This window comes from Oncorhynchus tshawytscha, unplaced genomic scaffold, assembly GCF_018296145.1.
Source record: "Oncorhynchus tshawytscha isolate Ot180627B unplaced genomic scaffold, Otsh_v2.0 Un_contig_1573_pilon_pilon, whole genome shotgun sequence".
In the NCBI taxonomy this organism is placed as follows: domain Eukaryota; kingdom Metazoa; phylum Chordata; class Actinopteri; order Salmoniformes; family Salmonidae; genus Oncorhynchus; species Oncorhynchus tshawytscha.
Window position 1 is genome coordinate 65,039 of NW_024609072.1, and position 24,172 is coordinate 89,210.

Here is a 24,172-nt window from a genome sequence, read left to right on the forward strand (position 1 = left end):
AGACAGTCAGGGACTATATAAATGACAGTGTGTAGAGTCCAGACAGTCAGGGACTATATAAATGACAGTCAGTGTGTAGAGTCCAGACAGTCAGGGACTATAAATAAAGTGACAGTCAGGGACTATATAAATGACAGTGTGTAGAGTCCAGACAGTCAGGGACTATATAAATGACAGTCAGGGACTATATAAATGACAGTCAGTGTGTAGATTCCAGACAGTCAGGGACTATATAAATGACAGTCAGGGACTATATAAATGACAGTCAGTGTGTAGATTCCAGACAGTCAGGGACTATATAAATGACAGTGTGTAGAGTCCAGACAGTCAGGGACTATATAAATGACAGTCAGTGTGTAGATTCCAGACAGTCAGGGACTATATAAATGACAGTCAGTGTGTAGAGTCCAGACAGTCAGGGACTATATAAATGACAGTCAGTGTGTAGATTCCAGACAGTCAGGGACTATATAAATGACAGTCAGTGTGTAGAGTCCAGACAGTCAGGGACTATATAAATGACAGTCAGTGTGTAGAGTCCAGACAGTCAGGGACTATATAAATGACAGTGTGTATCCAGAGTCCAGACAGTCAGGGACTATATAAATGACAGTGTGTAGAGTCCAGACAGTCAGGGACTATATAAATGACAGTGTGTAGAGTCCAGACAGTCAGGGGCTATATAAATGACAGTCAGGGACTATATAAATGACAGTCAGTGTGTAGATTCCAGACAGTCAGGGACTATATAAATGACAGTGTGTAGATTCCAGACAGTCAGGGACTATATAAATGACAGTCAGGGACTATATAAATGACAGTCAGTGTGTAGAGTCCAGACAGTCAGGGACTATATAAATGACAGTGTGTAGAGGGACTATATAAATGACAGTGTGTAGAGTCCAGACAGTCAGGGACTATATAAATGACAGTCAGTGTGTAGATTCCAGACAGTCAGGGACTATATAAATGACAGTGTGTAGATTCCAGACAGTCAGGGACTATATAAATGACAGTCATGGACTATATAAATGACAGTCAGTGTGTAGATTCCAGACAGTCAGGGACTATATAAATGACAGTGTGTAGAGTCCAGACAGTCAGGGACTATATAAATGACAGTCAGTGTGTAGAGTCCAGACAGTCAGGGACTATATAAATGACAGTGTGTATAGTCCAGACAGTCAGGGACTATATAAATGACAGTGTGTAGAGTCCAGACAGTCAAGGACTATATAAATGACAGTGTGTAGAGTCCAGACAGTCAGGGGCTATATAAATGACAGTCAGGGACTATATAAATGACAGTCAGTGTGTAGATTCCAGACAGTCAGGGACTATATAAATGACAGTGTGTAGATTCCAGACAGTCAGGGACTATATAAATGACAGTGTGTAGAGTCCAGACAGTAAGGGACTATATAAATGACAGTCAGTGTGTAGATTCCAGACAGTCAGGGACTATATAAATGACAGTGTGTAGAGTCCAGACAGTCAGGGACTATATAAATGACAGTGTGTAGAGTCCAGACAGTCAGGGACTATATAAATGACAGTCAGTGTGTAGAGTCCAGACAGTCAGGGGCTATATAAATGCCAGGGTGTTGAGTCCAGACAGTCAGGGACTATATAAATGACAGTGTGTAGATTCCAGACAGTCAGGGACTATATAAATGACAGTGTGTAGAGTCCAGACAGTCAGGGACTATATAAATGACAGTGTGTAGAGTCCAGACAGTCAGGGACTATATAAATGACAGTCAGTGTGTAGAGTCCAGACAGTCAGGGACTATATAAATGACAGTCAGTGTGTAGAGTCCAGACAGTCAGGGACTATATAAATGACAGTGTAGATTCCAGACAGTCAGGGACTATATAAATGACAGTCAGTGTGTAGAGTCCAGACAGTCAGGGACTATATAAATGACAGTCAGTGTGTAGAGTCCAGACAGTCAGGGACTATATAAATGACAGTCAGTGTGTAGAGTCCAGACAGTCAGGGACTATATAAATGACAGTCAGTGTGTAGAGTCCAGACAGTCAGGGACTATATAAATGACAGTCAGTGTGTAGAGTCCAGACAGTCAGGGACTATATAAATGACAGTGTGTAGAGTCCAGACAGTCAGGGACTATATAAATGACAGTGTGTAGAGTCCAGACAGTCAGGGACTATATAAATGACAGTCAGGGACTATATAAATGACAGTCAGTGTGTAGATTCCAGACAGTCAGGGACTATATAAATGACAGTCAGTGTGTAGAGTCCAGACAGTCAGGGACTATATAAATGACAGTGTGTAGAGTCCAGACAGTCAGGGACTATATAAATGACAGTCAGGGACTATATAAATGACAGTCAGTGTGTAGAGTCCAGACAGTCAGGGACTATATAAATGACAGTCAGTGTGTAGAGTCCAGACAGTCAGGGACTATATAAATGACAGTGTTTAGATTCCAGACAGTCAGGGACTATATAAATGACAGTCATTGTGTAGAGTCCAGACAGTCAGGGACTATATAAATGACAGTCAGTGTGTAGAGTCCAGACAGTCAGGGACTATATAAATGACAGTGTGTAGAGTCCAGACAGTCAAGGACTATATAAATGACAGTGTGTGAATCCAGACAGTCAGGGGCTATATAAATGACAGTCAGGGACTATATAAATGACAGTCAGTGTGTAGATTCCAGACAGTCAGGGACTATATAAATGACAGTGTGTAGATTCCAGACAGTCAGGGACTATATAAATGACAGTCAGGGACTATATAAATGACAGTGTGTAGAGTCCAGACAGTCAGGGACTATATAAATGACAGTGTGTATAGTCCAGACAGTCAGGGACTATATAAATGACAGTGTGTAGAGTCCAGACAGTCAAGGACTATATAAATGACAGTGTGTAGAGTCCAGACAGTCAGGGGCTATATAAATGACAGTCAGGGACTATATAAATGACAGTCAGTGTGTAGATTCCAGACAGTCAGGGACTATATAAATGACAGTGTGTAGATTCCAGACAGTCAGGGACTATATAAATGACAGTCAGGGACTATATAAATGACAGTCAGTGTGTAGATTCCAGACAGTCAGGGACTATATAAATGACAGTGTGTAGAGTCCAGACAGTAAGGGACTATATAAATGACAGTCAGTGTGTAGATTCCAGACAGTCAGGGACTATATAAATGACAGTGTGTAGAGTCCAGACAGTCAGGGACTATATAAATGACAGTCAGTGTGTAGAGTCCAGACAGTCAGGGGCTATATAAATGCCAGGGTGTTGAGTCCAGACAATCAGGGACTATATAAATGACAGTCAGTGTGTAGAGTCCAGACAGTCAGGGACTATATAAATGACAGTCAGTGTGTAGAGTCCAGACAGTCAGGGACTATATAAATGACAGTCAGTGTGTAGAGTCCAGACAGTCAGGGACTATATAAATGACAGTCAGTGTGTAGAGTCCAGACAGTCAGGGACTATATAAATGACAGTGTGTAGATTCCAGACAGTCAGGGACTATATAAATGACAGTCAGGGACTATATAAATGACAGTCAGTGTGTAGATTCCAGACAGTCAGGGACTATATAAATGACAGTGTGTAGAGTCCAGACAGTAAGGGACTATATAAATGACAGTCAGTGTGTAGATTCCAGACAGTCAGGGACTATATAAATGACAGTGTGTAGATTCCAGACAGTCAGGGACTATATAAATGACAGTCATGGACTATATAAATGACAGTCAGTGTGTAGATTCCAGACAGTCAGGGACTATATAAATGACAGTGTGTAGAGTCCAGACAGTAAGGGACTATATAAATGACAGTCAGTGTGTAGAGTCCAGACAGTCAGGGACTATATAAATGACAGTGTGTAGAGTCCAGACAGTCAGGGACTATATAAATGACAGTCAGTGTGTAGAGTCCAGACAGTCAGGGACTATATAAATGACAGTGTGTAGAGTCCAGACAGTCAGGGGCTATATAAATGACAGTCAGGGACTATATAAATGACAGTCAGTGTGTAGATTCCAGACAGTCAGGGATTATATAAATGACAGTGTGTAGATTCCAGACAGTCAGGGACTATATAAATGACAGTCAGGGACTATATAAATGACAGTCAGTGTGTAGATTCCAGACAGTCAGGGACTATATAAATGACAGTGTGTAGAGTCCAGACAGTAAGGGACTATATAAATGACAGTCAGTGTGTAGAGTCCAGACAGTCAGGGACTATATAAATGACAGTGTGTATAGTCCAGACAGTCAGGGACTATATAAATGACAGTGTGTAGAGTCCAGACAGTCAAGGACTATATAAATGACAGTGTGTAGAGTCCAGACAGTCAGGGGCTATATAAATGACAGTCAGGGACTATATAAATGACAGTGTGTAGATTCCAGACAGTCAGGGACTATATAAATGACAGTCAGGGACTATATAAATGACAGTCAGTGTGTAGATTCCAGACAGTCAGGGACTATATAAATGACAGTGTGTAGAGTCCAGACAGTAAGGGACTATATAAATGACAGTGTGTAGAGTCCAGACAGTCAGGGACTATATAAATGACAGTCAGTGTGTAGAGTCCAGACAGTCAGGGGCTATATAAATGCCAGGGTGTTGAGTCCAGACAGTCAGGGACTATATAAATGACAGTGTGTAGATTCCAGACAGTCAGGGACTATATAAATGACAGTGTGTAGAGTCCAGACAGTCAGGGACTATATAAATGACAGTGTGTAGAGTCCAGACAGTCAGGGACTATATAAATGACAGTGTGTAGAGTCCAGACAGTCAGTGACTATATAAATGACAGTGTGTAGAGTCCAGACAGTCAGTGACTATATAAATGACAGGGTGTTGAGTCCAGACAATCAGGGACTATATAAATGACAGTCAGTGTGTAGAGTCCAGACAGTCAGGGACTATATAAATGACAGTCAGTGTGTAGAGTCCAGACAGTCAGGGACTATATAAATGACAGTCAGTGTGTAGAGTCCAGACAGTCAGGGACTATATAAATGACAGTGTGTAGAGTCCAGACAGTCAGGGACTATATAAATGACAGTCAGTGTGTAGAGTCAAGACAGTCAGGGACTATATAAATGACAGTGTGTAGAGTCCAGACAGTCAGGGACTATATAAATGACAGTCAGGGACTATATAAATGACAGTCAGTGTGTAGATTCCAGACAGTCAGGGACTATATAAATGACAGTCAGTGTGTAGAGTCCAGACAGTCAGGGACTATATAAATGACAGTCAGTGTGTAGAGTCCAGACAGTCAGGGACTATATAAATGACAGTCAGTGTGTAGAGTCCAGACAGTCAGGGACTATATAAATGACAGTGTGTAGAGTCCAGACAGTCAAGGACTATATAAATGACAGTGTGTAGAGTCCAGACAGTCAGGGGCTATATAAATGACAGTCAGGCACTATATAAATGACAGTCAGTGTGTAGATTCCAGACAGTCAGGGACTATATAAATGACAGTGTGTAGATTCCAGACAGTCAGGGACTATATAAATGACAGTCAGGGACTATATAAATGACAGTGTGTAGAGTCCAGACAGTCAGGGACTATATAAATGACAGTGTGTATAGTCCAGACAGTCAGGGACTATATAAATGACAGTGTGTAGAGTCCAGACAGTCAGGACTATATAAATGACAGTGTGTAGAGTCCAGACAGTCAGGGGCTATATAAATGACAGTCAGGGACTATATAAATGACAGTCAGTGTGTAGATTCCAGACAGTCAGGGACTATATAAATGACAGTGTGTAGATTCCAGACAGTCAGGGACTATATAAATGAGTCAGGGACTATATAAATGACAGTCAGGGACTATATAAATGACAGTCAGTGTGTAGATTCCAGACAGTCAGGGACTATATAAATGACAGTGTGTAGAGTCCAGACAGTAAGGGACTATATAAATGACAGTGTGTAGAGTCCAGACAGTCAGGGACTATATAAATGACAGTCAGTGTGTAGAGTCCAGACAGTCAGGGCTATATAGTTGCCAGGGTGTTGAGTCCAGACAATCAGGGACTATATAAATGACAGTCAGTGTGTAGAGTCCAGACAGTCAGGGACTATATAAATGACAGTGTGTAGAGTCCAGACAGTCAGGGACTATATAAATGACAGTGTGTAGAGTCCAGACAGTCAGGGACTATATAAATGACAGTGTGTAGAGTCCAGACAGTCAGGGACTATATAAATGACAGTGTGTAGAGTCCAGACAGTCAGGGACTATATAAATGACAGTGTGTAGAGTCCAGACAGTCAGGGACTATATAAATGACAGTGTGTAGAGTCCAGACAGTCAGTGACTATATAAATGACAGGGTGTTGAGTCCAGACAATCAGGGACTATATAAATGACAGTCAGTGTGTAGAGTCCAGACAGTCAGGGACTATATAAATGACAGTGTGTAGATTCCAGACAGTCAGGGACTATATAAATGACAGTGTGTAGAGTCCAGACAGTCAGGGACTATATAAATGACAGTCAGTGTGTAGAGTCCAGACAGTCAGGGACTATATAAATGACAGTCAGTGTGTAGAGTCCAGACAGTCAGGGACTATATAAATGACAGTCAGTGTGTAGAGTCCAGACAGTCAGGGACTATATAAATGACAGTCAGTGTGTAGAGTCCAGACAGTCAGGGACTATATAAATGACAGTGTGTAGAGTCCAGACAGTCAGGGACTATATAAATGACAGTGTGTAGAGTCCAGACAGTCAGGGACTATATAAATGACAGTCAGGGACTATATAAATGACAGTCAGTGTGTAGATTCCAGACAGTCAGGGACTATATAAATGACAGTCAGTCAGTGTGTAGAGTCCAGACAGTCAGGGACTATATAAATGACAGTGTGTAGAGTCCAGACAGTCAGGGACTATATAAATGACAGTCAGGGACTATATAAATGACAGTCAGTGTGTAGAGTCCAGACAGTCAGGGACTATATAAATGACAGTGTTTAGATTCCAGACAGTCAGGGACTATATAAATGACAGTCAGTGTGTAGAGTCCAGACAGTCAGGGACTATATAAATGACAGTCAGTGTGTAGAGTCCAGACAGTCAGGGACTATATAAATGACAGTCAGTGTGTAGAGTCCAGACAGTCAGGGACTATATAAATGACAGTGTTTAGATTCCAGACAGTCAGGGACTATATAAATGACAGTGTTTAGATTCCAGACAGTCAGGGACTATATAAATGACAGTCAGTGTGTAGAGTCCAGACAGTCAGGGACTATATAAATGACAGTCAGTGTGTAGAGTCCAGACAGTCAGGGACTATATAAATGACAGTCAGTGTGGAGAGTCCAGACAGTCAGGGACTATATAAATGACAGTCAGTGTGTAGAGTCCAGACAGTCAGGGACTATATAAATGACAGTCAGTGTGTAGAGTCCAGACAGTCAGGGACTATATAAATGACAGTCAGTGTGTAGATTCCAGACAGTCAGGGACTATATAAATGACAGTGTGTAGAGTCCAGACAGTCAGGGACTATATAAATGACAGGGTGTAGAGTCCAGACAGTCAGGGACTATATAAATGACAGTCAGGGGCTATATAAATGACAGTGTGTAGAGTCCAGACAGTCAGGGACTATATAAATGACAGTGTGTAGAGTCCAGACAGTCAGGGACTATATAATGACTGTATCTAGACCTAAACCACATAAAGGACCTGTTTAAACACGGTATTGGGTTTGGAGCCTTACGATTTGTCGTCTCTCCTCATCTTCCTGAGGATGTCGAGTGGGGAGTGGCCATCTGGCATGGCATCATACGCCTGGGACAGAGCCTTCTCCTGTTGGTCCTCGTCATCACTGGGCCTCACTGGAAAACACAGAGACATGAGACAGGGATCAGGGACATGGCAACACAGAGGGATGAGACAGGGATTAGGGACACGGCAACACAGAGACAGGGATCAGGGACACGGCAGCACAGAGACAGGGATCAGGGACACGGCAGCACAGAGACGGGGATCAGGGACACGGCAGCACAGAGACGGGGATCAGGGACACGGCAACACAGAGACGGGGATCAGGGACACGGCAACACAGAGACGGGGATCAGGGACACGGCAACACAGAGACGGGGATCAGGGACACGGCAACACAGAGACGGGGATCAGGGACACGGCAACACAGAGACGGGGATCAGGGACACGGCAACACAGAGACGGGGATCAGGGACACGGCAACACAGAGACGGGGATCAGGGACACGGCAACACAGAGACGGGGATCAGGGACACGGCAACACAGAGACGGGGATCAGGGACACGGCAACACAGAGACGGGGATCAGGGACACGGCAACACAGAGACGGGGATCAGGGACACGGCAACACAGAGACGGGGATCAGGGACACGGCAACACAGAGACGGGGATCAGGGACACGGCAACACAGAGACGGGGATCAGGGACACGGCAACACAGAGACGGGGATCAGGGACACGGCAACACAGAGACAGGGATTAGGGACATGGCAACACAGAGACGGGGATTAGGGACATGGCAACAGAGACGGGGATTAGGGACATGGCAACACAGACAGGGATTAGGGACATGGCAACACAGAGACAGGATTGTAGGGATGTAGCTTTGGCTGTTGGCAGAAAGACAGTGTTGGCAGAGGACAGTGTTGGCAGAAAGACAGTGTCGGCAGAAAGACAGTGTCGGCAGAAAGACAGTGTCGGCAGAAAGACAGTGTCGGCAGAGGACAGATCCAGTCTGGGACTGTGAGACAGTTTGGTTTGAACAACACAAAGACATAAATATTTACTGTATGTAACATAACTGGCCAGGTTGGTACAGATTCACTCTACACTACTCTGTCCTCTTCATAAAACTAAAGGTCTCAGTACTCTGGGCTGTTCTGTCTCTCTGTCTTCTTTATAAAACTAAAGGTCTCAGTACTCTGGGCTGTTCTGTCTCTCTGTCCTCTTTATTAAACTAAAGGTCTCAGTACTCTGGGCTGTTCTGTCTCTCTGTCCTCTTTATTAAACTAAAGGTCTCAGTACTCTGGGCTGTTCTGTCTCTCTGTCCTCTTTATAAAACTAAAGGTCTCAGTACTCTGGGCTGTTCTGTCCTCTTTATTAAACTAAAGGTCTCAGTACTCTGGGCTCTTCTGTCTCCCTGTCCTCTTTATTAAACTAAAGGTCTCAGTACTCTGGGCTGTTCTGTCTCCCTGTCCTCTTTATTAAACTAAAGGTCTCAGTACTCTGGGCTGTTCTGTCTCTCTGTCCTCTTTATTAAACTAAAGGTCTCAGTACTCTGGGCTGTTCTTTCTCCCTGTCCTCTTTATTAAACTAAAGGTCTCAGTACTCTGGGCTGTTCTGTCCTCTTTATTAAACTAAAGGTCTCAGTACTCTGGGCTGTTCTGTCCTCTTTATTAAACTAAAGGTCTCAGTACTCTGGGCTGTTCTGTCTCTCTGTCCTCTTTATTAAACTAAAGGTCTCAGTACTCTGGGCTGTTCTGTCCTCTTTATTAAACTAAAGGTCTCAGTACTCTGGGCTGTTCTGTCTCTCTGTCCTCTTTATTAAACTAAAGGTCTCAGTACTCTGAGAAAGAGGTGAATGAACAAGTCTGTTCCTGTAAGGAAACTCCAGGAAACTCATCTAGGAACTAACAGAACCAGTCTGGTCCAGTCTGTTCCAGGAAACTCATCTAGGAACTAACAGAACCAGTCTGCTCCAGTCTGTTCCAGGATACTCATCTAGGAACTAACAGAACCAGTCTGCTCCAGTCTGTTCCAGGAAACTCATCTAGGAACTAACAGAACCAGTCTGCTCCAGTCTGTTCCAGGAAACTCATCTAGGAACTAACAGAACCAGTCTGCTCCAGGAAACTCATCTAGGAACTAACAGAACCAGTCTGCTCCAGTCTGTTCCAGGAAACTCATCTAGGAACTAACAGAACCAGTCTGCTCCAGTCTGTTCCAGGAAACTCATCTAGGAACTAACAGAACCAGTCTGCTCCAGGAAACTCATCTAGGAACTAACAGACACTTACACATCTCCCTCTCTCCCTCTGGATGATGCATAGAAGGGATATGATTGGCAAACGGCTGCTTGACTTACGCTGGTGGTCCAATAGCGCAGTAGCCAGGAAGTAGTGTGCCAGTGAACGGTAGTGGTGGGTCTTGACCTGAGCCATGGTGGACCAGAAGAACGGGACGTTGTCCTTGATGGGGGTCTGGCTCATAGACTGGTGAACCTGGTCATAGGTGTCTCCTACCTGAGACGGGGACACAGAGATGTTCTGTTAGAGAACACATCCTACCTGAGACGCGGACACAGAGATGTTCTGTTAGAGAACACATCCTACCTGAGACGCGGACACAGAGATGTTCTGTTAGAGAACACATCCTACCTGAGAGGACACAGAGATGTTCTGTTAGAGAACACATCCTACCTGAGACGCGAACACAGAGATGTTCTGTTAGAGAACACATCCTACCTGAGGCGAACACAGAGATGTTCTGTTAGAGAACACATCCTACCTGAGAGGACAGAGATGTTCTGTTAGAGAACACATCCTACCTGAGACGCGGACACAGAGATGTTCTGTTAGAGAACACATCGCAAATGGCACCCTATTCCCTATATGTAGTGCACTACTGTTGACCAGAGCCCTATGGCACCCTATTCCCTATATATAGTGCACTACTTTAGACCAGAGCCCTATGGCACCCTATATAGTGCACTACTTTAGACCAGAGCCCAATGGCACCCTATCCCCTATATAGTGCACTACTTTAGACCAGAGGCTTAGGGCACTAAATAGGGAATAGGGTGCCACGGCTCTTTAGTCAGACACACCTCAACGGGATGTGACAGTGTGATGCCATATCGTTTTAGATGATGGAACCCCTTTTAGTGTTGAGGTGAAACTCTCTCAGATTAACCCTGTTAGGGCAAAGCGTTGAGGTAAAACTCTCTCAGATTAACCCTGTTAGGGCAAAGCGTTGAGGTGAAACTCTCTCAGAATAACCCCATTAGGGCAAAGCGTTCAGCGTTGAGGTGAAACTCTCTCAGAATAACCCCGTTAGGGCAAAGCGTTGAGGTGAAACTCTCTCAGATTAACCCCGTTAGGGCAAAGCGTTGAGGTGAAACTCTCTCAGATTAACCCCGTTAGGGCAAAGCGTTGAGGTGAAACTCTCTCAGATTATCCCCGTTTGGGCAAAGCGTTGAGGTGAAACTCTCTCAGATTATCCCCGTTTGGGCAAAGCGTTGAGGTGAAACTCTCTCAGATTATCCCCGTTTGGGCAAAGCGTTCAGGTGAAACTCTCAGATTAACCCCGTTAGGGCAAAGCGTTTAGCGTTGAGGTGAAACTCTCTCAGATTAACCCCGTTAGGGCAAAGCGTTTAGCGTTGAGGTGAAACTCTCTCAGATTATCCCCGTTTGGGAAAGCAGATGTGTTGAACGTTGCCCATTGAACATCCATCCATCCATCTATCGATAACAGTGGAATTACATACCTGATTTAATCAAGATCAATCCGTCTGTATCAGCCTGTAGACTGAGGGAAAGGACTCAACGTATTGTTCATGTACCTTGGCAGCCTGTAGACTGTGGCAAAGGACTCGGTATTGTTCATGTACCTTGGCAGCCTGTAGACTGTGGCAAAGGACTCGGTATTGTTCATGTACCTTGGCAGCCTGTAGACTGAGGGAAAGGACTCGGTATTGTTCATGTACCTTGGCAGCCTGTAGACTGTGGCAAAGGACTCGGTATTGTTCATGTACCTTGGCAGCCTGTAGACTGAGGGAAAGGACTCAACGTATTGTTCATGTACCTTGGCAGCCTGTAGACTGTGGGAAAGGACTCGGTATTGTTCATGTACCTTGGCAGCCTGTAGACTGAGGGAAAGGACTCAACGTATTGTTCATGTACCTTGGCAGCCTGTAGACTGTGGGAAAGGACTCGGTATTGTTCATGTACCTTGGCAGCCTGTAGACTGAGGGAAAGGACTCAGCGTATTGTTCATGTACCTTGGCAGCCTGTAGACTGAGGGAAAGGACTCGGTATTGTTCATGTACCTTGGCAGCCTGTAGACTGAGGGAAAGGACTCGGTATTGTTCATGTACCTTGGCAGCCTGTAGACTGAGGGAAAGGACTCGGTATTGTTCATGTACCTTGGCAGCCTGTAGACTGTGGGAAAGGACTCCGTATTGTTCATGTACCTTGGCAGCCTGTAGACTGAGGGAAAGGACTCGGTATTGTTCATGTACCTTGGCAGCCTGTAGACTGTGGGAAAGGACTCAGCGTATTGTTCATGTACCTTGGCAGCCTCGTGGGCCATCTTGAGGAGAGAGAAGAACTCATTGCGGATGCCAGACAGAGCGATCTTCTCAAACAGACACTCCTGAGCTTGGGCCAGCATCATCTTGATGAGCATACTGAGCATGGAGGGACTCATGTCATAGCTGGGGGTGTGGGTGAACGTCTCCTTCAGGTGGTGGAGGACTCCTACAGGGGGGGGGAGAGAGAGAGTAGGGGAGGTGAGTATGGAGGGACTCATGACATAGCTGGGGGTGAACGTCTCCTTCAGGTGGCTCAGGACTCATTTCTAAACGTTGCTACCGGATACAATATCTGCTCCAAAACAAGCTCCAGTTCACACAGTTATCAAAACTGCATTCATAAAAACTGAATTCAACATGAGAATGTGCTAATCCTTTTATACTCCCGGTACCACAAGTACTCACAGTTTCTAACGTTGGACATTAGGCCGAGGGGCAGTCCTGTCCTAGTTTGGGTCGACTGCCGAGGGGCAGTCCTGTCCTAGTTTGGGTCGACTGCCGAGGGGCAGTCCTGTCCTAGTTTGGGTCGACTGCCGAGGGGCAGTGCTGTCCTAGTTTGGGTCGACTGCCGAGGGGCAGTGCTGTCCTAGTTTGGGTCGACTGCCGAGGGGCAGTGCTGTCCTAGTTTGGGTCGACTGCCGAGGGGCAGTGCTGTCCTAGTTTGGGTCGACTGCCGAGGGGCAGTACTGTCCTAGTTTGGGTCGACTGCCGAGGGGCAGTACTGTCCTAGTTTGGGGCGACTGCCGAGGGGCAGTACTGTCCTAGTTTGGGTCGACTGTAGAGGGGCAGTACTGTCCTAGTTTGGGTCGACTGCCGAGGGGCAGTAATGTCCTAGTTTGGGTCGACTGCCGAGGGACAGTACTGTCCTAGTTTGGGTTGACTGCCGAGGGACAGTACTGTACTGTGGGACATGATGCATGGGAAACTAGAGAAGCCAGAAAAGGACTGGCCATCCCACATAGCCTGGTTCCTCTCTAGGTTTCTTCCTAGGTTTTGGCCTTTCTAGGGAGTTTTTCCTAGCCACCGTGCTTCTACACCTGCATTGCTTGCTGTTTGGGGTTTTAGGCTGGGTTTCTGTACAGCACTTTGAGATATTAGCTGATGTAAGAAGGGCTTTATAAATACATTTGATTGATTGATTGATTGTTATATGGTTCATCTTTACCAGTAGCCAGAGTCCATGGAGTTTTTCCTGACATGACATTTGAAAACTATAAAATGACATTTTTCAACTGGCTTTCTCTGACAGGCTGTTTTCCTATCGTTAAACAAAGATTACACAAGGAGAGAACTGGTCACGGCACCAACTGTGGGATAAGGGACCTACAAACTTACAAAATGTATAAACTAAGTAAAATCTTCTAAACCTCTTGTAATCTGAGTGTACTGTATATTCCACCAGTGTTACTGGCAATGACTAGAGACTAGCTGTGTAATAATGGCCACTGGTGTTGTCCAAAATGGCACTCTATTCCCTACATAGTGCACTAATCTTAACCAGGGCCCTATTCCCTATATAGTGCACTACTCTTAACCAGGGCCCTATTCCCTATATAGTACACTACTTATAACCAGGGCCCTATTCCCTACATAGTGCACTATTCTTAACCAGGGCCCTATTCCCTATAACCAGGGCCCTATTCCCTACATAGTGCACTACTCTTAACCAGGGCCCTATTCCCTATAACCAGGGCCCTATTCCCTACATAGTGCACTACTCTTAACCAGGGCCCTATTCCCTATAACCAGGGCCCTATTCCCTACATAGTGCACTACTCTTAACCAGGGCCCTATTCCCTATAACCAGGGCCCTATTCCCTACATAGTGCACTACTCTTAACCAGGGCCCTATTCCCTATAACCAGGGCCCTATTCCCTACATAGTGCACTACTCTTAACCAGGGCCCTATTCCCTATAACCAGGGCCCTATTCCCTACATAGTGCACTAATCTTAACCAGGGCCCTATTCCCTATATAGTGCACTACTTATAACCAGGGCCCTATTCCCTACATAGTACACTACTCTTACACAGGGCCCTATTCCCTACATAATGCACTACTCTTAACCAGGGCCCTATTCCCTACATAATGCACTACTCTTAACCAGGGCCCTATTCCCTACATAATGCACTACTCTTAACCAGGGCCCTATTCCCTATAACCAGGACCCTATTCCCTACATAGAGGGAATAAGGTGTCACGTGGGACACAGACGACTGTGGTTCTAGTGTCTCCTCACCTGCAGCTTTCTGGAAGGCTGTGATGGCATCCTGGAGGCCGGAGCCCGTCTGGCGGTTGCAGCGCGTGCCGATCTGGGTGTAGAGGGCGCCGATGTTGAACAGAATACTGGCCTTCTCCAGAGAGACGTTCTGCTGGCACACTGGAACACCTGTGAACGAGTCATACCTGGGAGAGAGACAGACAGAGAGGTCACTAGTGGAACCATAACACTGTGTTGACCCCTGGAGAGACAGACATGTTGACCCCTGGAGAGACAGACAGAGAGGTCACTAGTGGAACCATAACACTGTGTTGACCCCTGGAGAGACAGACATGTTGACCCCTGGAGAGAGGCCCTCCATCAGTGCTCAGACTGTCCACAATATGCTGAGAGAGGCTGAACTGAGGGCTTGTAGGCCTGTTGTAAGGCAGGTCCTCACCAGCAACAACATTGCCTATGGGCACAAACCCGTCGTCACTGGACCAGACAGGACAGGCAAAAAGTGCATTGGAGACAGTCAGGTGAAGCTACTATAGATACCTGGACCCCTGGGCTGGGTCAGACCATGATTGACAGGGCATTGGAGACAGTGAGGTGGAACGTACCAAGTAAAGAAGATGCCCATCTGGCGGGTAGCGGAGAAGAAGCGGCTCTCCAGTAGAGGTATGTGGCTGAAGTACTTGGCCAGGGTCTCGATGCCGGCTTCATTGCGACTGGGGGTACGACAGGCCTGTGGGTACGGTGGGGAAAGAGGGTCAAAATACAACAAGACCGTTCTCTGTGTGCTGGGTGATTCCATAGAGAACCCAGTTTCACTCTGACAACGTAGATTTCTATGAGACCGATGGTGAAAGTACCTGTCTCAGGTCCATCAGGTCGGCGATCTCCTCCTCGAAGCTGGAGCCATCTTCACTGTAATGCTCCAGGATGAAGTCCTGGAAAAACACACCAGAACAGAGAGGAGACCATCGTCAACACACCAGAACAGAGAGGAGACCATCGTCAACACACCAGAACAGAGAGGAGACCATCGTCAACACACCAGAACAGAGAGGAGACCATCGTCAACACACCAGAACAGAGAGGAGACCATCGTCAACACACCAGAACAGAGAGGAGACCATCGTCAACACACCAGAACAGAGAGGAGACCATCGTCAACACACCAGAACAGAGAGGAGACCATCGTCAACACACCAGAACAGAGAGGAGACCATCGTCAACACACCAGTAGGTCGGACCTGTAGGTCAGTCTGGATAAGAGAACCATGTTGGTCTGGATAAGAGAACCTGACTGAATGCATGTTGGTCTGGATAAGAGAACCTGACTGTATGTTGGTCTGGATAAGAGAACCTGACTGAATGCATGTTGGTCTGGATAAGAGAACCTGACTGTAGGTCGGTCTGGATAAGAGAACCTGACTGAATGCATGTTGGTCTGGATAAGAGAACCATGTTGGTCTGGATAAGAGAACCTGACTGAATGCATGTTGGTCTGGATAAGAGAACCATGTTGGTCTGGATAAGAGAACCTGACTGAATGCATGTTGGTCTGGATAAGAGAACCATGTTGGTCTGGATAAGAGAACCTGACTGAATGCATGTTGGTCTGGATAAGAGAACCTGACTGAATGCATGTTGGTCTGGATAAGATGATCTGAAATGTACAGGTAGTGAAGAAGTAGTGAAACGGAGGTCTACCTTGAATGACACAGAGAAGTCCATCTCTTTAGTCTCCTTCAGACCCAGCGGGATGAGAGGGATGCTGGAGGTCTCTCTGGAAACAGGAAAGGAGATATCGTTGACATGTGATATTTAACTGTTATACAGTGATGTTAGTGGTGAACAGTGAGGCTCAGAGTGTTACACACATTAACAGACATATTGTTGAGGTGATGTAACAGACAGGTTGGCTGTGTGATGTTAGCGGTGAGGCTCAGTGTTACACACATTAACAGACATATTGTTGAGGTGATGTAACAGACAGGTTGGCTGTGTGATGTTAGTGGTGAGGCTCAGTGTTACACACATTAACAGACATATTGTTGCGGTGATGTAACAGACAGGTTGGCTGTGTGATGTTAGTGGTGAGGCTCAGTGTTACACACATTAACAGACATATTGTTGAGGTGATGTAACAGACAGGGTTGGCTGTGTGATGTTAGCGGTGAGGCTCAGAGTTACACACATTAACAGACATATTGTTGAGGTGATGTAACAGACAGGTTTGACACACCAACACTAACCCACAATACACTACAACCCAGAGTAAACACCCAGAGGTACCTGGGTCCACCTTACTCACGCCAACACTGCCCCACAATACACTACAACCCAGAGTAAACACCCAGAGGTACCTGGGTCCACCTTACTCACGCCAACACTGCCCCACAATACACTACAACCCAGAGTAAACACCCAGAGGTACCTGGGTCCACCTTACTCACGCCAACACTGCCCCACAATACACTACAACCCAGAGTAAACACCCAGAGGTACCTGGGTCCACCTTACTCACGCCAACACTGCCCCACAATACACTACAACCCAGAGTAAACACCAATATATCCTCACATCGTGGACCTGTAGTGTTAACCAGTAAACACCAGTATATCCTCACACGTGGACCTGTAAAACAGCCAGTAACGCCAACACCACAATACACTCACATAAACACCCAGTGGACCCAGTGTTAACCAGTAAACACCAGTATATCCTCACATCGTGGACCAGTGTTAACCAGTAAACACCAGTATATCCTCCCCACAATACACTACAACCCAGAGTAAACACCTTATACCTCAACACGTGGACCTGTAGTGTACAACCAGTAAACACCAGTATATCTGGGTCACATCACGTGGACCCCAGTGTTAACCAGAGTAAACACCAGTATATCCTCACATCGTGGACCTGTAGTGTTAACCAGTAAACACCAGGTATATATCCTCACATCGTGGACCTGTAGTGTTAACCAGTAAACACCAGTATATCCTCACATCGTGGACCTGTAGTGTTAACCAGTAAACACCAGTATATCCTCGTGGACCTGTAGTGTTAACCAGTAAACACCAGTATATCCTCACATGGACCTGTAGTGTTAACCAGTAAACACCAGTATATCCTCACATCGTGGACCAGTAAACACCAGTATATCCTAGTGTTAACCAGTAAACACCAGTATATCCTCACATCGTGGACCTGTAGTGTTAACCAGTAAACACCAGTATATCCTCACATCGTGGACCTGTAGTGTTAACCAGTAAACACCAGTATATCCTCACATCGTGGACCTGTAGTGTTAACCAGTAAACACCAGTATATCCTCACATCGTGGACCTGTAGTGTTAACCAGTAAACACCAGTATATCCTCACATCGTGGACCTGTAGTGTTAACCAGTAAACACCAGTATATCCTCACATCGTGGACCTGTAGTGTTAACCAGTAAACACCAGTATATCCTCACATCGTGGACCTGTAGTGTTAACCAGTAAACACCAGTATATCCTCACATCGTGGACCTGTAGTGTTAACCAGTAAACACCAGTATATCCTCACATCGTGGACCTGTAGTGTTAACCAGTAAACACCCGATCACGAATATCCTACCAACGGGACATTAAAAACTGTAATATTTGATGTTTCACCGAGCCGTGGCTGAGCGACAACAGGGATAACATCAAGCTGGCGGGGTTTTCCCTGCATCGGTAAGAGAGAACAGCCGCCTCCGGTAAAACAAGTGGTGGCTGTGTCTATTTGTAAAGAACAGCTGGTGCACGAAATCTAATATTAAAGGAAGTCTCGAGTTTTTGCTCACTTGAGGTAGAGTATCTCATGATAAGCTGTAGACTACACTATTTACCTAGAGGTGTTATATATATATATATTTTTTTTCATAGCTGTCCATTTACTACCACAAACCAATGCTGGGAATAAAATCGCACTCAATGAGCTGAATAAGGCAATAAGCAAGCAGGAAAAAGCTCATCCAGAGGCTGCGCCCCTAGTGGCCGGGGACTTTAATGCAGGGAAACAAATCCATTTGACCCAATTTCTACCAGCATGTTAAATGTGCAACCAGAGGGGAAAACCCCCCAACTCTAGACCACCTTTACTCCACACAGAGACACGTACAAAGCTCTCCCTCACCCTCCATTTGGCAAATTTGACCACAATTCTGTCCTCCTGATTCCTGCTTACAAGCAAAAACTAAAGCAGGAAGCACCAACCAAGTTCAATGTTGGGTGTTTGTTATATTCTGCGATAGGAGCTTTGAAAAAGGGCTATTTCCAGCAATAACTTGGTTGAACGTGGAGCATTTACAATGGTGTAGGCCAGCTGTACCCATCTAGATGGTGTAGGCCAGCTGTACCCATCTAGATGGTGTGTAGGCCAGCTGTACCCATCTAGATGGTGTAGGCCAGCTGTACCCATCTAGATGGTGTAGGCCAGCTGTACCCATCTAGATGGTGTAGGCCAGCTGTACCCATCTAGATGGTGCCAGCTGTACCCATCTAGATGCTGTAGGCCCCATCTAGATGGTGTAGGCCAGCTGTACCCATCTAGATGGTGTAGGCCAGCTGTACCCATCAGCTGTACCCATCTAGATGGTGTAGGCCAGCTGTACCCATCTAGATGGTGTAGCTGTACCCATCCAGCTGTACCCATCTAGATGGTGTAGGCCAGCTGTACCCATCTAGATGGTGTAGAGAGGCCAGCTGTACCCATCTAGATGGTCTAGATGGTGTAAGACCAGCTGTACCCATCTAGATGGTGTAGACCAGCTGTACCCATCTAGATGGTGTAGACCAGCTGTACCCATCTAGATGGTGTAGACCAGCTGTACCCATCTAGATGGTAAGACACACGAAAACAAAAACATCTCAACTGTGAGCTGCCGACTAGAAGACGCTAACTTCCTCATCTGAAGACGCTAACTTCCTCGTCACACTATGAGTGGGTGTAAATCTTGGGAGCTCACTGGTTCCTCATCCATAATCTTTGGTTTTCTGTTCTCAACCAGACAGGCCGGTTTCTTTTCCTCGCTCTGTTGCTCTCTCTCTCTCACCAGCTCTTTGTTTTGATGTGAAGCCTCGGAGCTGCTGTGGTGCCCGTCAGACTAATCAAAGCATGACAAAGCCCTCCGCATTCCACAGCAATGTGCGCATTTTGTGTTTATTTAGGTTCACAGTGTTTTATTTAAGGCCCAGTTGACTGTAGTGTGTTTAGGCTGCTGGTGTTTTATTTAAAGGCCCAGTTGACTGTAGTGTGTTTAGGCTGCTGGTGTTTTATTTAAAGGCCCAGTTGACTGTAGTGTGTTTAGGTTGCTGGTGTTTTATTTAAAAGGCCCAGTTGACTGTAGTGTGTTTAGGTTCACAGTGTTTTATTTAAAGGCCCAGTTGACTGTAGTGTGTTTAGGCTGCTGGTGTTTTATTTAAAGGCCCAGTTCACGTGTTTTATTTAAAAGTTGCCCAGTTCACTGGTGTTTTATTTAAAGGCCCAGTTGACTGTAGTGTGTTTAGGCTGCTGGTGTTTTATTTAAAGGCCCAGTTGACTGTAGTGTGTTTAGGCTGCTGGTGTTTTATTTAAAGGCCCAGTTGACTGTAGTGTGTTTAGGCTGCTGGTGTTTTATTTAAAGGCCCAGTTGACTGTAGTGTGTTTAGGCTGCTGGTGTTTTATTTAAGGCCCAGTTGACTGTAGTGTGTTTAGGTTCACAGTGTTTTATTTAAAGGCCCAGTTGACTGTAGTGTGTTTAGGTTCACAGTGCTTTATTTAAAGGCCCAGTTGGCTGTAGTGTGTTTAGGCTGCTGGTGTTTTATTTAAAGGCCCAGTTGACTGTAGTGTGTTTAGGTTGCTGGTGTTTTATTTAAAGGCCCAGTTGACTGTAGTGTGTTTAGGCTGCTGGTGTTTTATTTAAAGGCCCAGTTGACTGTAGTGTGTTTAGGTTCACTGGTGTTTTATTTAAAGGCCCAGTTGTGTAGTGTGTTTAGGCTTTATTTAAAGGCCCAGTTGACTGTAGTGTGTTTAGGTTCACAGTGTTTTATTTAAAGGCCCAGTTGACTGTAGTGTGTTTAGGCTGCTGGTGTTTTATTTAAGGCCCAGTTGACTGTGTTTAGGCTGCTGTGTTTAAAGGCCCAGTTCACAGTGTTTTATTTAAAGGCCCAGTTGACTGTAGTGTGTTTAGGTTCACAGTGTTTTATTTAAAGGCCCAGTTGACTGTAGTGTGTTTAGGTTCACAGTGCTTTATTTAAAGGCCCAGTTGGCTGTAGTGTGTTTAGGCTGCTGGTGTTTTATTTAAGGCCCAGTTGACTGTAGTGTGTTTAGGTTCACAGTGTTTTTAATGAAGACGGGTCCAACAGATTAGTTTACACCCTCGAGCAAAAACTGAACTCATTCAACACTCAGAAAGCAGATGGTGATACAACCTAGAAGAAGAGAGATCCTCCCACCCCAACCACTCTGTCCTGCCACCTAACCCTAACACCCCAACCACTCTGTCCTGCCACCTAACCCTAACACCCCAACCACTCTGTCCTGCCACCTAACCCTAACACCCCAACCACTCTGTCCTGCCACCTAACCCTAACCTAACCCCAACCACTCTGTCCTGCCACCTAACCCTAACACCCCCCAACCACTCTGTCCTGCCACCTAACCCTAACCCTAACACCCCAACCACTCTGTCCTGCCACCTAACCCTAACACCCCAACCACTCTGTCCTGCCACCTAACCCTAACCCTGCCACCCCAACCACTCTGTCCTGCCACCTAACCCTAACACCCCAACCACTCTGTCCTGCCACCTAACCCTAACCCTGCCACCCCAACCACTCTGTCCTGCCACCTAACCCTAACCCTAACACCCCAACCACTCTGTCCTGCCACCTAACCCTAACACCCCAACCACTCTGTCCTGCCACCTAACCCTAACACCCCAACCACTCTGTCCTGCCACCTAACCCTAACCCTAACACCCCAACCACTCTGTCCTGCCACCTAACCCTAACCCTAACACCCCAACCACCTGTCCACCCCAACCACTCTGTCCTGCCACCTAACCCTAACCCTAACACCCCAACCACTCTGTCCTGCCACCTAACCCTGCCACCCCAACCACTCTGTCCTGCCACCCTAACCCTAACACCCCAACCACTCTGTCCTGCCACCTAACCCTAACCCTAACACCCCAACCACTCTGTCCTGCCACCTAACCCTAACCCTAACACCCCAACCACTCTGTCCTGCCACCTAACCCTGCCACCCCAACCACTCTGTCCTGCCTAACCTAACCCTAACACCCCAACCACTCTGTCCTGCCACCTAACCCTAACCCTAACACCCCAACCACTCTGTCCTGCCACCTAACCCTAACCCTAACACCCCAACCACTCTGTCCTGCCACCTAACCCTAACCCTAACACCCCAACCACTCTGTCCTGCCACCTAACCCTAACACACCCCAACCACTCTGTCCTGCCACCTAACCCTAACCCTGCCACCCCAACCACTCTGTCCTGCCACCTAACCCTAACACCCCAACCACTCTGTCCACCCCAACCACTCTGTCCTGCCACCTAACCCTAACCCTAACACCCCAACCACTCTGTCCTGCCACCTAACCCTAACCCTAACACCCCAACCACTCTGTCCTGCCTAACCTAACCCTAACACCCCAACCACTCTGTCCTGCCACCTAACCCTAACACCCCAACCACTGTCTGTCCTGCCACCTAACCCTAACACCCCAACCACTCTGTCCTGCCACCTAACCCTAAACACCCCAACCACTCTGTCCTGCCACCTAACCCTAACCCTAACACCCCAACCACTCTGTCCTGCCACCTAACCCTAACACCCCAACCACTCTGTCCTGCCACCTAACCCTAACACCCCAACCACTCTGTCCTGCCACCTAACCCTAACCCACACCCCAACCACTCTGTCCTGCCACCTAACCCTAACACCCCAACCACTCTGTCCTGCCACCTAACCCTAACCCTGCCACCCCAACCACTCTGTCCTGCCACCTAACCCTAACCCTAACACCCCAACCACTCTGTCCTGCCACCTAACCCTAACCCTAACACCCCAACCACTCTGTCCTGCCTAACCTAACCCTAACACCCCAACCACTCTGTCCTGCCACCTAACCCTAACCCTAACCACCCCAACCACTCTGTCCTGCCCCTAACCCTAACTGTCCTAACACCCCCCAACCACTCTGTCCTGCCACCTAACCTAACCCTAACACCCCAACCACTCTGTCCTGCCACCTAACCCTAACCCTAACACCCCAACCACTCTGTCCTGCCACCTAACCCTAACACCCCAACCACTCTGTCCTGCCACCTAACCCTGCCCCCAACCACTCTGTCCTGCCACCTAACCCCTAACACCCCAACCACTCTGTCCTGCCACCTAACCCTAACCCTGCCACCCCAACCACTCTGTCCTGCCACCTAACCCTAACCCTGCCACCCCAACCACTCTGTCCTGCCACCTAACCCTAACCCTGCCACCCCAACCACTCTGTCCTGCCACCTAACCCTAACCCTGCCACCCCAACCACTCTGTCCTGCCACCTAACCCTAACCCTGCCACCCCAACCACTCTGTCCTGCCACCTAACCCTAACCCTGCCACCCCAACCACTCTGTCCTGCCACCTAACCCTAACTGTCCTGCCACCCCAACCACTCTGTCCTGCCACCTAACCCTAACCCTGCCACCCCAACCACTCTGTCCTGCCACCTAACCCTAACCCTGCCACCCCAACCACTCTGTCCTGCCACCTAACCCTAACCCTGCCACCCCAACCACTCTGTCCTGCCACCTAACCCTAACACCCCAACCACTCTGTCCTGCCACCTAACCCTAACCCTGCCACCCCAACCACTCTGTCCTGCCACCTAACCCTAACCCTGCCACCCCAACCACTCTGTCCTGCCACCTAACCCTAACCCTGCCACCCCAACCACTCTGTCCTGCCACCTAACCCTAACCCTGCCACCCCAACCACTGTCCTGCCACCTAACCCTAACCCTGCCACCCCAACCACTCTGTCCTGCCACCTAACCCTAACCCTGCCACCCCAACCACTCTGTCCTGCCACCTAACCCTAACCCTGCCACCCCAACCACTCTGTCCTGCCACCTAACCCTAACCCTGCCACCCCAACCACTCTGTCCTGCCACCTAACCCTAACCCTGCCACCCCAACCACTCTGTCCTGCCACCTAACCCTAACACTGCCACCCCAACCACTCTGTCCTGCCACCTAACCCTAACCCCTGCCACCCCAACCACTCTGTCCTGCCACCTAACCCTAACCCTGCCTCCCCAACCACTCTGTCCTGCCACCTAACCCTAACCCTGCCACCCCAACCACTCTGTCCTGCCCCTAACCCTGCCACCCCAACCACTCTGTCCTGCCACCTAACCCTAACCCTGCCACCCCAACCACTCTGTCCTGCCACCTAACCCTAACCCTGCCACCCCCCAACCACTCTGTCCTGCCTAACCCTAACCCTGCCACCCCAACCACTCTGTCCTGCCACCTAACCCTCACCCTGCCACCCCTGCCACCCCA

General features: G+C 47.2%; 1 protein-coding gene across 1 annotated transcript in view; it reads right to left on the minus strand.

The window, feature by feature from the left end:
* The window catches only part of LOC112242344 (rhophilin-2-like), a 41,874-nt gene that overhangs the window by 13,606 nt on the left and 4,096 nt on the right, over nucleotides 1-24,172 (minus strand). The window contains exons 4-10 of the mRNA XM_042314117.1: nucleotides 16,286-16,361; nucleotides 15,442-15,519; nucleotides 15,190-15,314; nucleotides 14,603-14,769; nucleotides 12,341-12,528; nucleotides 10,137-10,293; nucleotides 7,771-7,885 (exon numbers count right to left, since the gene is read on the minus strand). Coding sequence (XP_042170051.1) covers nucleotides 7,771-7,885; nucleotides 10,137-10,293; nucleotides 12,341-12,528; nucleotides 14,603-14,769; nucleotides 15,190-15,314; nucleotides 15,442-15,519; nucleotides 16,286-16,361 — 906 coding nt within the window. The remainder of the gene's footprint in view (nucleotides 1-7,770; nucleotides 7,886-10,136; nucleotides 10,294-12,340; nucleotides 12,529-14,602; nucleotides 14,770-15,189; nucleotides 15,315-15,441; nucleotides 15,520-16,285; nucleotides 16,362-24,172) is intronic.